The sequence below is a fragment of the Orussus abietinus genome, unplaced genomic scaffold (genome assembly GCF_000612105.2).
Source record: "Orussus abietinus isolate OABI.00-Male unplaced genomic scaffold, Oabi_2.0 scaffold94, whole genome shotgun sequence".
Taxonomy (NCBI): Eukaryota; Metazoa; Arthropoda; class Insecta; order Hymenoptera; family Orussidae; genus Orussus; species Orussus abietinus.
In genome coordinates, this window is record NW_019394261.1 from 238,518 (window position 1) to 254,976 (window position 16,459).

The 16,459-nt window shown below is 52.9% G+C and overlaps 1 protein-coding gene across 1 annotated transcript in view; it reads left to right on the plus strand.

The window, feature by feature from the left end:
* The window catches only part of LOC105696828 (serine/threonine-protein kinase S6KL), a 28,330-nt gene that overhangs the window by 10,296 nt on the left and 1,575 nt on the right, over positions 1–16,459 (plus strand). The window contains exon 8 of the mRNA XM_012419585.1: positions 16,099–16,317. Coding sequence (XP_012275008.1) covers positions 16,099–16,317 — 219 coding nt within the window. The remainder of the gene's footprint in view (positions 1–16,098; positions 16,318–16,459) is intronic.

A 16,459-nucleotide genomic window follows, 5' to 3' on the forward strand; every position in this document is an offset into this window, starting at 1 on the left:
ACGGATGCCACTCGCAGGTCGACCGAGGCGTGTCCAGGCTCGCAGGTGGGAGTCGGCTGCGTGGAGTTACCTGCTGGGCCCCTGGCTCGGGTCTTAAGGTCAATGATTCGCCGGAGACAGTTTCCTATCCTTACCTCCTGCGTCTAGTTCCTAGACTTACCTCTCTTCTGGTCCCCCTACACCTTTCATTCCGCGACTGGCCCGAAAAAACACTAGGATCCAATTAAATCATCCAGCTCAAATGAAAAGGTTCCTTAAAAAAAAAAAAAAAAAATTAATTATCAAAGGTCTCGACGCCTAAGATTTATTTTTCTCATTTTTATTTTTTCAATAATAATCCGTACACCGAGAAAGGAACAATTGAGGCAAGGGACTGTTCCGTTAATTCAAAGAATAATTTCATTCCGCTGAAATAAATTGTCATCGTTCCGGATTAATTTTGCATCCTATTTATTCGGACTTATTTCAGTCGGATAATTATTCTTTGAATTAATGGAATGTTTCTACGGTTAGGTGAGATTTTTTTTTCTTTTTTTTCTTGGCGCAGTTTGGAGATGGTTTACAGGTGATACGGTCTCGTCGGCGCCACTTCGCGGGGATTCGGTCCGAGCGGATCATTACAGGATTCGCAGGTGGAGTCGTTACCTGTCGGGCGAGTCATCGACGTCAACCGGTGAAGGTCGGAAGGTCGATGATTCTCTGGAGAACGCGTTGACGGTCCCGGACGACCTTCTGGGAGCCTCTCGGAAAGCAGCCAGCTGCAGCTGGCTGGTTCTCGCCTTTTTACGCGTCTATTGCGACGTATTATGCAAACATTCCGAAGTGGAAAACTCGGAGGAAAAAAAAAAGTACTTAGATATTTATGTAACCGAATCACCCCGAGGCCCGCAAAAAGGAGGAAACACGTCCGCGCGTTTACGAATCTCGGGAGCGATCGAGGAAAAAAGATGAGATCATAGTAATGGCTAAGGAGCGATATCAGCGATCGGTCGTCTCGTAAAATCAAGAAAACTTCATAAATCGGAAATGATCGCTTGTACCTCGAGAATAGAAAAAGAATTCCAACCAGAGGAATATTTCGCTGATTCGAATCATTTTTTTATTATAATAATTATTCTTTGAATCAACGAAATATTTCGCTGATTCGAATCATTTTTTTGTTATAATAATTACTCTTTGAATAACGAAATATTTCTTCGGTTTGATAGCATTTATTCCCCGGTGTGGATATTTATATAAGGATAATCCTCAAAAAAATTGAAGAAATACCGCGTTTATGAATCTTGGGAACGTTCGAGGAAAAAAAAAGGTAATAGTAATGACTAAGTAGTGATATAGGCGATCGGTTGGCTCGTAAAGTCAAGAAAACTTCACGAATCGGAGATGACCGACGTGGACGCGTGCGTCTTATTGGCTTCACTTATTGACTATTGACTTATTGGCTTCGCTCGTTGACTCCTTCCGGCGTCGTTGAACGGGAGGGCTTCTCTCGAATTTCTTTTTCTCTCTTTGAAGAGGTCGAGGGGCTCCTCGACGACCTCGAGGCACTTCCTAGAGGAAGGACCGGTCATGAATCGCCTACACCTACGCGTGTATTATGACATTAAGGGATCTCGCGCCATTTCTGCGGCATTCTCCTCAAAGTCGCTCTTTCTCTTTAACTTGTCCCTGGAATTAGTCGGACGTTGGCATAACGTCAGGATTAGTCTAGGTCGACGAAGGAACAATGGTCATTTTCTAGTTCGACGGAAAACATGCGATTACGATTGTCACATTTAAGGCAATACGAAAGTTGCCTAGAGAGGTCTCGCTTATCAAACTTTTCTCTGGAAAGGATGTATAGAATCGTTTCAGATCTTACAACGTAAATATGGAGGCCGCAAGGAAGGTCCTGGCACCCAGATTTTAATTTTTCGAAGATCCCTGTGGATATTTATAAACATTTTTTATCAACAATGAAATTTCGCCAGTACCTCCGCATTCACGTAGTATGGTTTGAAAGGATTCGGTGTACCCAGTTAAGAAAAAAGTCCCACCAGCGGAACCTCTTCGAGGGCACTTTCGTATCACCTTAATCAGCTTCGATTCGAATATCAAGAAAAGATCATCGCCAGGGCGCAGAAGTCCGTCGAGAAGTCGACGCCGGGAAAACACGATCGAAATGTCTTTCCCGCTCCAGATTGATCTCGTTTTCCTTGAAAAGTGGACTGTCGAGTTTTGCTTTTTCCCCCGCGTCTTTTTTTTTCCTCTCTTTTTTTTCTCGCTCCAATTGTCGTTGCGGAGACATTACGTAAACGATGTCGTAGTGGCTCGATTTGGAGGAAGTCCGAAACAGCTGATGCACCCACGTGGAGACATCGATTCCGACTTCCGTATAGAGGACCTCGGTGGAAAATAAGAGACGCAGAGTCCCCTTCGATCAGTCCCGATCGATCGCTTTTTAATCGAAGTCCGAGTAATAGTTGTCCCCAACGGTAACGGTACCAACTAGCTCGCGCAACTATTAACGCCGTTGCGTGCAAAACCGGTGCGAGTAGTCTTCCTCGTCCTGTCTGATGGCTTGGGGGCTAATTAGCGAGTCCTCGCGATGGATCCGCAATTAGCGACATCCTTCGAGGAGCGTCCAGGCGGCGCCGCGACGCTTCCGACTTTTCGGAGAGCTCGACGACTCGGCTCCTCCCGCAATTGGTCCAATTGCCCGGCTCTTCTTTTTTTTTCCCTTCTCCTCCCGCACTCCTCGAGAGACGTTAATCGCACTCGTCAATTGCTCGAAATTGCACGAACTCGCGATTCCGCCGGGCGTCCTCAAGGCTAAACTTTAATCTTCCGCCGGAGAAATTTCTGACTCATCCTCCCCGGACCCTCCAAGGATGCCTCTCGTTCCTTTATCCTCCGCCGCGCGTTTCCCTCCACTATTTCCCCAATCGCGGCCTCCGCGATTGGGATTGGACTTCCGTTCCACCTGAAAAAAAAAGAAAAAAATAATTCCCGACGGCGATTACATTTTTTTCTTTTTTTTTTCTAAGGATAACCGGCCAATATTTATATCCCAACTATTTTCGCTCCTGGTGCGATTATTCTTCCAGCAAGGGCAGATATCCTTATTTTTCCTTTTCCGTCCAAGGACCATTGTCAGAGTCTAACCACGTGCGTTGTCGATCCTTGTTCGACACATGGGGGTCCTAGGACCGTAGAAATATGCAAATGGACCAGCTCGAGCCCTTCTACACCCCTTTTGGTCCTGCCAGGACCTATCGGTCCTCGGGTCCTTCCAAGTGCATCTCGACCGGTTCCTCGACGGGATTTTAGCAATTTAGTTGCGTCGCCAGACGTGGCGAACATCCCAGGAGGGCGTGTCATCTCCAGGATGCATCGGGGGTGGCTGCCCTGGGTTTGGGCAGGTCCGGTTTGCCTTGACTACTGGTCTTCTAATTTTATCCCAAAGGGGAGCCGGTTCCACCTCGGCGACGAGATATCGTCCCAAAGTCGGCTGGGATGCTGCACGAGATATTGGGACCATCTTCCATCCCGGACTGGTCGGGCTTTTTCGTTATTTAATTGAGCACCTTGTTCCACGATTCGTTGGATAACAGGCCGAGCCCGTAATCAAACGACGTCCCCGATGTCGCCTCGTTCCTTAAGGTGATATGAAAGTGTCACATATACACAGCGAAAATATATAAAACTTTTTTCCAAACTGGGATCACCTAATCATTTGATACTTCATCGCGAGATTAATCCCTGACGAAGAACGCGTCGCTTGTGAAGTTTACTTTTTTCGGAAATTTTTATCACGGACAAGAGCCAGAAAAGAAAAAAAAACATCCTTTCTTTTTTTAAAAATGAAATTTCACGGGGATCGCCAAAGATCACAAGATAGACAGGATATCATTCCAAGCACTGATACGTCATAATGATTTTCACGTGATATATTTTACATATACGCTGATTATTTTGGCGCTGATAACATGAAATAAAGAAATAATCTAGAAATACTAGAGGGGAATTTCAAGCGACTTCTTCGGTCCCGGGGTCATAATTCAAGATGGCCGCCCAGGAGCTTAAGAAGGACCCCTCGCTCGTGATGGAGTATCTTCGACCACGAGGTCGAAGAAAAAATGGAGGAAACAAGAGAAGAACCAGACTGGACTAAGAATCGGTACCCAAGCTCAAAGCCATTGTTTTAACGCTCGACAGGTTTCCATCGAGTCACGTTACGGGCCTATAGGCGTCCCCAGGAGGCGGCCGATCCGTTCGGTTTCCATCACCCAAGATATTAATTAGTCACCGGCGATTAAAGATAGCGCCGGCGTCCAAAGTAAGAATTCAGGATTTCCAAGGTGGATTACGGCACCGGTTGCACAACATCGTTCGGCTTTTCCATCGAGGACGTTTTTAGCCTCTAGGTAGGTACGCCGAAGAGGCAGTTACGGAACCATCGAGTGTCCCTCTCGTCAGGGACCGTTCTAGGCCAGATACCCTCGGATTCTAACAATCGCGGAATGGCCTAGGACGGTCCGACGATCCGCAACCCAGATGCCGGAGGTGTAATTTCGTGGATACTCTCGAACCAGGTCCAGGAGACGCCGAGACCTTCGCTCTCCTCTTCGTAGAGGGTCGCCATTGGTCGGCCTCTAACAATCCTAATAACGGTACGACCGATGCAATTCCCTCTCCGGCATCACCCAGAACCTCTCGAGCAATCATCGGGATTGCTCGGACTCCTCTTCAAGGTGTAGGCGAGCTCCCAAGGTAGGGTGGTATATCCGTGCCCGGAGAAAAACTCCTTACCTATATTCGTTCCGTTTTTAGCTCGTAATGGGCCCCGGCGCGTTCTCCCTTCTTTCGGTCCGCGCAATGTACATCGCGGCTCATTGCGGCATTACGGATCGTGTAACGCCGTGATTATCTCTCGCAAGGAGCCCAAGGTCCATCCTCTTTTCTGCGCGCCGGGGACTCGTAATCGCTCCTCCGTTTCGACGCCTCGGCCCTCTTCCTCGAGGTGACGAGCGCCGTCCCGAGGAGGTCGAAATCGGCACCCTGGGTCCTGGAGAACTCCTCGAAGAGGCCCTCGACGTGCAGGGGTAGGTCGGAGGGCGGGAATAGCCTCCCTCGAGGTGACGCTCTTCGTCTCGAGGGCAGGGAAATCGGCACCCTGGCCCCCAAGGAACTCGTCGAGTCAGGGGTTGGAGGACGAAGCGACGCAGGAGGAGGTGGCGGCGGGCCCGTTGGAAGGCTACGGCTAAGGCTAAGTTAGGAGGAGGATAGCAGCGATTATCTTAACGATCCCTTGCAGCAAAACCTGAACGGCAACCCGTCCCGTCCGGCCCATGGCACATACCATACCGTGCCGTCCCATACCCGAGCAAAACCCGAGTTGCAAAAGAAAGATGCCGGCGAAGAAGAGAGCGCTCAAAATAGCATCTAGTGGCGGCCTCGGACTCGGACCCGATCTACGCTCGGCTCGCTCCTGGTGGATGACCGATCCCCCTCCCCCACGCATAGGCTCGTTATCGCCCCCGGATTCCCGATAACGGATCGATCGACGGATCGATGGACCGATCGATGGACGGTTCGGTGGCCGGACCGGAGATATTCGATCGGCAAGGCCGCGAGTCGCGCGCGTACAATGCGTTATACACCGGTATTACAGGTATTATAGGTATTACACGTATTACGGGCATTATACGGCCGTACGTGCGACCTCGAGATCGGATCCTCCTCGCTCCCGCTCGGCCTCGTACATCCCCTATCTTCGTCTTTTTACCCTCCTCCCCCCTCGGCCCGAGAGAGCGAGAAAGAGGGGCGCGAGGCCCGCGGGAGAGGAGAGAGAGAGAGGGAGGCACCAGAGGGGGAGGGAGGCGAAGAGGAGTCCAGCGATCGGTTTAACGTCCGCGACTTTTTCTCTCCCTCGCTTCGAACTCGTCTTTACCCCCCTCCGACCTCCCCCTCCGCGTCCGACTATTTTTTCTTATCCTTTCCTCACCTCCCGCCTCGGTCGATTCCGTCTCCCTTTATCACCGGGAGACCGGCGGGGCTCTATCGCCTGGCAACACGGGGCTTTCCTTAAATTTCATCCCGTGGGATCCCGAACGGGGGTGCGCGATCCTTCCCTCGCGACGTCCCGGCATGGAATGACGCCGCGCCGCCCGTTTCCGCCTATTTTAGGAGTCGCTCAGCGCCATGGCAACCGTTGCTAGGGCGACCGTTGCGCGGCGACCGACTCCATGGCAACCAAGCGGCGGCGCCGCCGATTATCGGATGCACGCCTCGATGCGTATAACTGCTACTTAAAATCCACTCTAGAGCCACTTTGAGGGTAATCTCGGAAAGCGAAAAACTATTCACGTAGACGGACTAACGACCCGGTCGCGATACCGTAACCTCCGAGAGACGCCGTCTGGATTTTTAGCGGCCGACGTCGACGGCGGACGGTTTTAAACCCGACCGGTCATTCCGACGGTCTGACTTCGCATTTCCGGTTTAATACATGGTAAGGGGGGAATATGTATATATCGTGTGGGCGCTTTTCGAAATTATGCTCGTCACGCGGCCGGCAAGGTTGCCGCCGCGATGAGGTACTCGCACGCGGCTTTCCGCGAGTTCGCCGCCGCAACGATTACCGATCTCCGAAATCCTTGGCCGCGGAAGGCCTCGCGATGACCAAGGAAGAATTCTCAAGGACGAAGGAGCCGAACTGACTTCCTTTCCGATTTTACATCCCGCCGTTTTGGACCCATTAGCGCGGTAAAAAATCCCTAAAGTTTCCGCTCCCCCGGCTTTCTTCACGTAGACGGACCAGCAACCGCTTTCCAACCTCGATTACGACGGTTCTTTGATATGATATGTCGCTTATCGATACTCTGCCAATATTGCCACTCGGGCCCGCGATGGTCGAGCTCCAACGTGGAGGCCTCCGCGATCTGCGCCGCGACGGAGGACGTTTCCGGTTGTACTTGCAGAAACGTATTTAATGAGGCGGAATAATGCAACTTAAAGACTAGTGCGTTTAATTCCGCGCGTGTTCCGAAATGACGCTTCCTCTCCTCGCAATTGCATCGGTTAAATTCAAGAAAAGTCGTGCGTCGCGGATGCGATTTGAATCATTTATGGCGACCAGTGGTGACGTCAAATCCCGTCGATAGCGCCTCGATCGGGCCCGGCAAAGTCGCACCCAAAGGACGCATCTTAAGTCGAGACGCGTACCTCGTTTTACAATTTAACTCGAAGAAATTAAACGACGTCGAGTGGCGTCCATCATACGCGTGCGTCTCGCCGGCGCATTCCGGCGTCGCGATAAGCACTCTCGAGGAAAAATGACCGGGACTTCATATCGGATATCAACCGGTTCATTATGGAAAGGCGCATTAACAAATGGAATAACCGAGTTCCAGGAATCGGGGAGACGCAAAAAAGTAATTGCCGACGAGTCCAGGTTGGCCGCGCAAAAGCGTCCTTAGGATGACACGAGAGTGACGTCCTACGGGATAATTGTTCACGTAACTCCACTAAAAGGGTGTACCGAGTCGTATCATACTCCACTCTTCTTAGCGGAGGTCTTTTAGATTTCTCGTCAAATGGGGAATTTTCTTTAGTGGAGGGACGTTCCTAAGGGCCTCTACATAAGATTTGGAGCAAGACACCCATCTCGGAGAAGAGCTCCAATTATCGATACCCCCCGATATGGCACTTTCTTATCGCCTGAAGTCGACAAAGAAAGCGCCTGGTGACGAGTCTCACCTCGGGGACATTTTTCCCATTCTTCCACCGCGTTCTTTCCTCGTAAAGAATCATCGATTCGCCTCGCACGTTCCTCCGAACCTCCCACCGATTAGTGGAATTAATCAGGGACAGATAGGAGGACTCTTAGTCACGGTTGGTAAAGTCCTCGGCGTAGTGGACGACGCCGACGTCGTCGACAGGGAAAGACGGGCCAGTTTTTCTCCCCTCTGGTCGTTACCTTCGGTCATTACGCCGCTGGCCTTTGCAATCCACGGTTAACTATCTCGCGGTTAAACGAGCCTATGACTACACCTGGACGTTAATCTTTAAATCCCGAGATAGGGAGATACGGAGATATACCGAGATTTACGCTAATGGAGGCGCTGATGGGCTACGCGTCCGCTTTTTCCTCTCGGTTTATCTCCGTTTTTCTCCGTTCGGATGCCGCCCTTTCGTGTGGACTCGCCAAGGGAAGTTTGGAAACGTCATACGAAGTCGCGCATAGGGAACTTCCTCGAGGAAGTGGAGGCAAAGGAGATAGGCGATAAGGATCCGAGGATGAGCCGATCGGGGGTCGACCGGGGAAATGTCGCCTCGAATGTCCAAGGACCGTAAGGGGCACCCAATCGAGGATTTGCAGTCTACGTGCGGTACCTCGTCAAGTACAATGGACGCTGCTCGGCGATCTCAATGTCAGCGGACAGAGCCCCTGTAGCGTGCGCACGCCTACTCGACCGGCGAAAAAATCAGCGTCTAGCGAGCGGCCAGAATACGTGACGCGACTGCGACTGCAAATCGATGCAGGCTCTTCATCCGTGCCAAGATCGGTAGCGCGATGACGCGATCGCCTGGGAGCTCGAAGAGAACTTGAAGAGGTCTGGGAGAGGTCTTGAAGAGGTCTGGGAGAGGTCTCGAAGAGGTTAAAAAGTGGTATCGAAGAGAATTTCGAAGAGAACCTCGAAGAGGATCTCGAAGTGAACCTCGAAGAGGATATCGAAGGTCCTCGAAGAGGCCTCAAGAAGGACTCGAAACCACCAAGGGCCGGAATTTTTCTCCGCATCAACCGGGCGGAAGCGTCGCGCGGATCGTGGACGGACGCCTAAAAGAAAGTTCTCGAATGCAATTCCCTAATGGTCGGTGTAACATTGAATTCAATTGAATAATGGTCCAGAGGCGGGGGGCGAAAGGCAGCCGACCGATCATTATCCATCATACGGATCGTCATCCTGATATGCCGTCCCCGCCGTCATGGCTGGGCGTCCGAATCAACGAATCCCAGCGGAAGCGCGGCTTCTTTTATGGGAAGGGACCCGTCCAACGATCCGAAAACCCCAGGAGTCGGTGATATCGACCCGATCGGAAACGCTCCTCTTCGGGGTCGCCCGGGAACGGGTGATCTGAAGGAGGCAGGGGAATTCGAGCGAGCTTTAATGGAGCGTGTCGATCGTTAACGGTACCAAAAGACGGAACGACCCGGTCGGGACTAGCTTCTCCGCGGAAACCTGTGCTCCCGATTGCGGGGATAATGTCCCGGTCGCGATGATGCGAACATAATCGATAATTGTGGGAGGTGTCGCGTTCACCCAGTTCCCAGGAAGAGCGAGGATCATTGGAGAAGAGCCAAGGTGAGGGTCCCGGTCTGGACTCGTGGGTGGTGCTCTTCAAGGTGTTGGTCACCCTGGCGCCGTCCGTTGGATCGCTCTTTGGTTGATGGATCTGTTGATGGATCCGTTGCTTCGTCCACCAAGGACTTGGCCATCTTCCCGGAGTCCGTTCCTCCCAGGAGAGACCCAGGCGCCCGGGTGCTCGCAGAATCGAGGGTCATCCGGAGTCCCCAGGGGAGAAGGAGTGAAAAATGCCGGCTGGGAGCAGGTTTACCTTTTTGCGACGTCGGGCATCCCGCGGGTCCCTATACGGCAGGGCCGGTGGAAGAGGTCAGGTGGAAGGACGAGTCCTGGGGCCCTCGGCTCCCCAGCTTCTCCGGGGATGCCGCGATCCTGACAACAAAATAGAACACCAACACCTGGGGTTATTCCCTCAGGAGATCCTGGATATCCAGCCCCGAAATCCCGCGATGTCGGAAATAGAAATTCATTAAAGTCCCCGAAACGTCAGAATTTTAAGGCCGTATGTCCCTTGGGTTGTATTGTCGAGTGGAATCAAAGTGATTTGGATTTGAAAGAAAGAAATCCTGTTCACAGGTTCCCGAGGGAATCTGCCCTCTCCCCTGGCACTTTGTCCTCGGCCCGTAAAGGATCTCGCATTGTGCGGATCCGGCATTGAAATCTCCGTAGGCGCGCGCGGCGCCCCAGCTCGGTTGTGGAACAAATCGAGGAGTACCTGCCGGTCGTTGGCCAACCTGGCGCCGGCCATTAAATCGGATTGGCCATCACCGGCAATTTCTCTCGTCACCTTCCCGATCTTTTCCACCGTTTATGGCGCCCAGCTGTGCGGCCGATGCGAGCACTGGGTCTCCGAAAGGGGGAAGAAGCGAGAAAAATGCCGGCGAGGAGCAGGTTTGCCCTTTTTGCGGCATCGTACCTCGTCTACCCTCCAGGACCCTATACGGCAGGGATGAGCAGCCAGTGTTTTGCTCCAGCTCCTCGTCCGACGTTCCTTTCCTCGAAAACGCACCTAAATATCCCGCCGCCATCTTCGCTAATGCTCGCCAAAGGTTTTGCGCCGCAAGGTTTCTCAAGGGGACGAGTCGATCGTCTTCGGGGATGTTGCCTCTCTCCGGGTCCGAAAAGGACGAAGCTGGAGGCGGCTTCGGTCCTAAGTCGGAGGTCCTCGGTGATGAACTCGCCGGATAGACATCCAGCTAGTCGGACCACTCGCAGGACCTGTTTTGATTTAAGCTCTCCGTCCGTAAGGCCCTTTTCGGGCCCCTCCGTAACGAGTTTTTCAGGCCCTTGGGCCATCGCCAGCGAGCGAGCCTTCCAAACTCCTAAGCCTGCAATAATTTCTCGATGCTCCTGATATATGGCCCTGTTATACGCCGCCACGGCTGAAATATACGTCCCAGGATTCGTCCTCCTCCACTAGCCTCTTCGTCTTCCTCGCTCTTCTCTTCCAAGACCCTCGTTAAGCCTTCCTCGTTCCCCTCGTCGACGAATTCCCCAGCCTGGTCCCGACCGATGGCGTTCCTCTTCTTCGTCGCTACGGAGTGCATTTGTCTCGGGTTGGACCGCTCTCGAAGGATGTGGTCCTCTTCTGGGGTCTTCAGGGTCCAAGACGTGGATATCCCAATATGTCCCCATCCTTCCGTGGCCTCATCTTCGTCATCATCATAGAGTCCATCTCGGATCGGACCGATCTCGGAGGGCGAAGACTCTTCCGACGTCTTCAGGGTCCAGAACAAGGGTACGCGTCCCAACCCGTGCCTGGCCCTCCAGAGTTCCTTGCACAGGCGGACGGAAATAGAACGCGTAATGACGCTCTTCTCCGAGCTCGTTGGCTCGCAGGATCGCAAGAAGTGCCGCGGATCTCCGTAATAATTTCCCCGTCCATGCCGCTGGAGCCGGAGGCTGGCCGTAGGATCGGAGGCTAGTGCACCTCGGCGGAGGATCGCTCCCAGCAGGATGCAAGAAAGCCTTCGCAAGGCAAACCAGCTCTTGCCGATTGCCTTAATCGTCCCCCGGAGGAAAAATGCCCCGCGTACCCAGTTATCAACCACCGGAGTGTGCTAGCAACCTTGCCGACGCCGTTGCGGGACGAATGGACAGTTCGAGGAATGCCAACCCCCCGGGTGACCTCGAGGACGCCTCCCATCGTCCGGTAGTGATGGGCCAGGCCGATCGAGAAGGGTGTTGCGCGGGACCGGGACCAACGGACTCCTGGTGGGACCCGAAAAAGCCTTTGCAAGGCAAACCAGCACCTGGGTCGTCCTTAGGCCCCTGAAAAACCAGCATCCAACCCGGTTACCAACCACTGGACCACGAAGAGCGATCATCCGGCGTCGTTACGTTACTTCCTCCGGTGCACCAGCTCCATCGGGGGAGCGCCCAAGTTAGAACGCGGTCTCGTTGCTCCTCGTAGGAGCAGGACTGCAACCTGCTGCTCTTTTTCCAAATACATCCGGAGCTCGTCCTGCCCCTGGAGCCTCTGGATCTATTTATAGATCGGCGCCTCGTCTACGTGCCGGTGAGAGCCTCGAGGCACGCTAGGAGTCGGGTACTTCGCCGAGTTCTTCGGCCTCCTCTTCGGAAAGAAGGTTAATCGACGCGTACCTACCCCGGCATTCTTCCCTCGGTCCTTCTCGAGGGAGGCGCAAGAAATCCTGGCGCCTCCTCGGTCCTCGACGGCTCGTCAAAGCGCCCCCTCGGCCCGGCACTCCTTCGGGAGAACCTCGGGATTCGGGCACCCTCCTGGCGCCGCCATCGAGCCGGTCGCCGAGCAGGTTTATAAATAGCTCGAATAAGTTGCCGGAGGATGGTACGAGTGCCTAACCTAACGAAAGGATGGGTGATCGCTCCTGAAGGCGCGGGTACCGGGACGTGATGCAGATCCCTAGGGCTCTTGACGATGCATTTTCATAACTGGACGCTGCATTTGGTTAACTACCTGCTGGGTTTTCTTAACTGGACGCTGCATTTGGTTAACTCGCTGCTTAACTCTGTTAACCGGACGCTGCATTTGGTTAACTCGCTGCTGAACTCTGTTAACCGGACGCTGCATTTGGTTAACTACCTGCTGGGTTTTCTTAACTGGACGCTGCATTTGGTTAACTCGCTGCTGAACTCTGTTAACCGAACGCTGCATTTGGTTAACTACCTGCTGGGTTTTCTTAACTGGACGCTGCATTTGGTTAACTCGCTGCTTAACTCTGTTAACCGGACGCTGCATTTGGTTAACTCGCTGCTGAACTCTGTTAACACGCTGCATTTGGTTAACTACCTGCTGGGTTTTCTTAACTGGACGCTGCATTTGGTTAATTCACTGCTGAACTCTGTTAACCGGACGCTGCATTTGGTTAACTCGGCGTTGGATTTTCTTGACTGGACGCTGCATTTAGTTAACCCAACGCAGCATTTGTTTAATAAATGTCTGGATAAGTTACCAGAGGATCACAAGGAGGCGACGCATCTCCCTAGGGCTCTCGACGCTGCATTTGGTTAATGGGACGCTAACGACTGCCGTGTGCTAACTACGACCGGCTGCCCTCGAGGCTTCCTCTTCTCTATTTTCCCGAGGTGCATCCGCACGCGAGGACGAAGGGACGGTCCAGGTCGTCGATTCCTCCCGTCTTCCCTGTCGAGACGAGTCCTGGAAGAAGAAGGGATCTCCAAGATTATATTCGGAAAGTCGAGTTCGATCGGGGCGATCGCGAGTCGTGGGAACGCTCGTTATCGGGCCGGGAATAGAACCTGGCCACGAACTCGAGCACCGTACCGCCAGGGAGAGAAGAACAGGTATTAAGCCGGGAGACGAGGAAGGAGAGAACTCGGGAACACCGTAAGCGATCCTCCTTTTTTTCCCGGGAGAATCGGTAAGGATGATCGCGAGGCCGGTTCTTCGTCTCGCCTCGAGCTACGCCGAGGGAGCGCCGAGAAGAAAGGAGCTTTTTAGAATCCGAAGACGAAGAGGTCGAGCCGACCGTGACCGCCGTATCCCCTGGGGAGTCCGATTTCGAGATTCCATCCGAAAAATAGGAACCATCTCGGTGTACCCTAAACGGTTTGGGAAGGGAAATTCGAGGAGGAAAAGGGACTCGAGTCCTCCACTCGGAGGAGTCGCCGCTTCCTGGAGGGTCTCTAGAAGGGACGAATGCGACTCGAGAGCTGGTCTATCTTGGGGCTTCCTTTTAGACTCGTGACATCCGGTAGCCGTTCCGTTCCGCATAGCGCCGATGTAACAGCAAAGTGGGCGTATTCGCACCTTGCATTCCCACGAGGAGTTGGCCGAGCTATCCCACGGGAGCCGTCTTATCCGACGTTTATCTTTACGTTCGTGGTTTCCAATGACCGTCTACGGGAGAAGAACGCCGGGAAATTCTCCCAGGATAGGCGAGGGGATAAAAAGAAAATGTCGGGTGCGCTAGGCACCTCGTGGAAAGGGTCCTACGGGAAGGAAAGTCCTCCACCACGAAGGACGTTCGGGTTTATGGGGAAATTGCCCTTTCTTATTCCATGCAAGAGGATAAATAAAATATGTACGTCCGGTATCTAGTTAAAGAAGTGGAATCGGAAGGATAGCCCTCCACCTGGGGGAACGTTCGCCCTTCCGAGGAAATCCTTTCCGTTCCCTCTTAAGGGGCAGCCGAGTGGAAAGCCTCTTCGGGGTTGTCTTCAAGGTCTCCTGGGCGAGTTTGCGCGGCCACTTACGGCGAACCTGGTGCTAACGATCCGCCATCGGGGGATCGCACCTCGAGGGAGTGCCGGAGTTTGCTCAGCAATTAGCTACCTGGGCTGGAATCAGCCGCTGGAGGCAGAAGAAGAAGAGGAAGAGACATCGGACGTGGCGCATTTGCATTCGGCGTTACCGCTCCCTCGGCAGGAGCCGCGAAGACGGAGAGGAGGAGATCGCCCAAGAGCCGGACGGACCGGGAAAGAAGAAAATCCCCGTCCAAGAGATAGACAGGCCAACGAACCCGATTTTTCCCGTCTCGAGGAGGACTCCTCCAGGCGCCATTTAACTCTTGCGCGAAACACCTGGAACCTCCGTCCAATATCTCCAAGATATCGCGTCCAGGTCCCTCTATCCCTCTTTCTACTTCTTCCTAACTCCGTAAACGATCTCCGGTACCGAGGTCTTCGCTCTTTGGATATATCCAGTCTTAGTTCCCGAGGAAAATCGCTTTGAACCCAGGTAATGCCTCGAACGGTACCTAACTCGCTACACCTAGGTCCCGTCTTGCGCCAAGTACCGATTCCCCTCGAGACGGATAATAATATCCCTAATAACCGTAATCCTCTTTGGCGGACCAATTGCGCCATACCCCGTGCCTCCTCCCCCTTCTCGATTTTCTTCCCCCCTTTGACGCCCTGAGGTACTTCTCGATTTTCCAAGCCATGGCGAACGACGCCACGGTCTGCATCGGTGCCTGGGAGCCTTTAACCTCAAAATTGGAAAGCCTCGATTTCTAAGCAAGATTTTCACCGCTACTCGCACCCTGGGTTTCTGGATGACGAAACGAGAGTCGAGCAGCTCTTAACTCTCGTTTCCGTCGATCCTTGACTACGGGTCCGGATCCAGTAAATCGCGTTTACATCGCATCGACGCCTAAATCCCGGATTTAGGACCGGTCGGTCTCTCTGGATACGTCTAATCTCGGATTTACTGGCGGAGGTAGAACGGTACCGCCGGGTCGAGCAAGATGGCCGGTCCGAGGCTGCACCGATGCGGACCCACGCGAGGGAGTTGTAAATCCGGCCTTACCTATCTCCGATCTCGTAATAATGGACCTGTACCGTTACGCTCTCGGTCAAGGTCCTCCGAGTCGGATCGGATCGGCCGCGATCAACGATCCGTCTCCTCGCGCCTCCTGTCGCGTTCTGAGGAGCGCGGCTCCTGTCGCGCGCGCCTAGACCCGCTTCCCCGAATGGAGTTTTTCGCGGCCCCCGATTGGCGGCACTGCCGGCACTGCCGGCGGTCGCTCCTGGCCGTTGACCCTGCGCACCTTTCTGCGCACCTACCTGCGCGAGACCGTGGACCTTGCCGCGGCGCGTGCTCGCTCGGCAACCGGCGAAACGGCCGCTGCTTCCGAAAACCCCTTTGCGGGTTTCCGCCTGGAATTCCACGCCAAAAGCCCCCCCAAAATGCTAAATGAAACCCCTCTATACCATCTATCCACTTCCCGAGGCTATCCGAAAACTGTTCGACGTCGATATCGCGTGACAAACGGCGACCTTGAATTCCTGGATTGGATTCCCCTTCTCTGAGAACCGATTGACGTTGATTCCATGTAATACATAACCTTGAATTCGGGGCCGAGGTCTCGAAGGACGGAGTGACTTGTTACATTTCGATGACCAACCCACGAAATGGTATAAGATCTAACGCCATGCATTGAAATCCCCCCCCACGGCTCGGTGAGATTTTTCAATTAAAAATTATCATCCCCTAGTCTTTATCGGGTTTAAATCACGGTCTGCATATCATCCGCGGATTATGGTTTCACTTAGTGTATCTTAATTGAAAAATTAAAGGCGTTTCGGGTCATTTACGTCGATGAGAAGTGTCTTTTCGCCATGTAGGAGTTGGAGTTCCGACATTTTCCGCAGGCAGCGCTCGCATCGTTACATCGGAAACTATATCTGAAGTCATGGGTACCGATTATGAGGCTACTTTCTGCGGATGATTTCTAGCATTGAAACTGATGACTTAACGATTTCCTCCACGAACAAGGGATGCGAGTAAAGGTTCTCTCTTTTCCAGTATCCGGCGAGAGGGCGGTCCGACCTTCTGCCGGACACGGGAGATCAGGAAGACCAGGTTCCTGGGACTCTGCCGGACGTCGAAATGTCCCCAGGGGCTATGGACCTCTTGAAGAGACTTTTACAACCCGAGCCAAGACTGAGGCTGCATTCCATTTTGGCTCTTCAACGCGTCAAGTTCTACATGGGGCACAACATTCGGGCGTACTGCTCCTTGTCGGTAAATCGCTAATTCTCCAACCGATTTCCACGTCCTTCTCTTATAATAATTCGCTCCTCGTTTCTAAAGAATTTTTACGAGCCTTATTGCGAGTTTTATATATATATAAAACGTCAAAATATTGATAAAACGCGATGCCCGT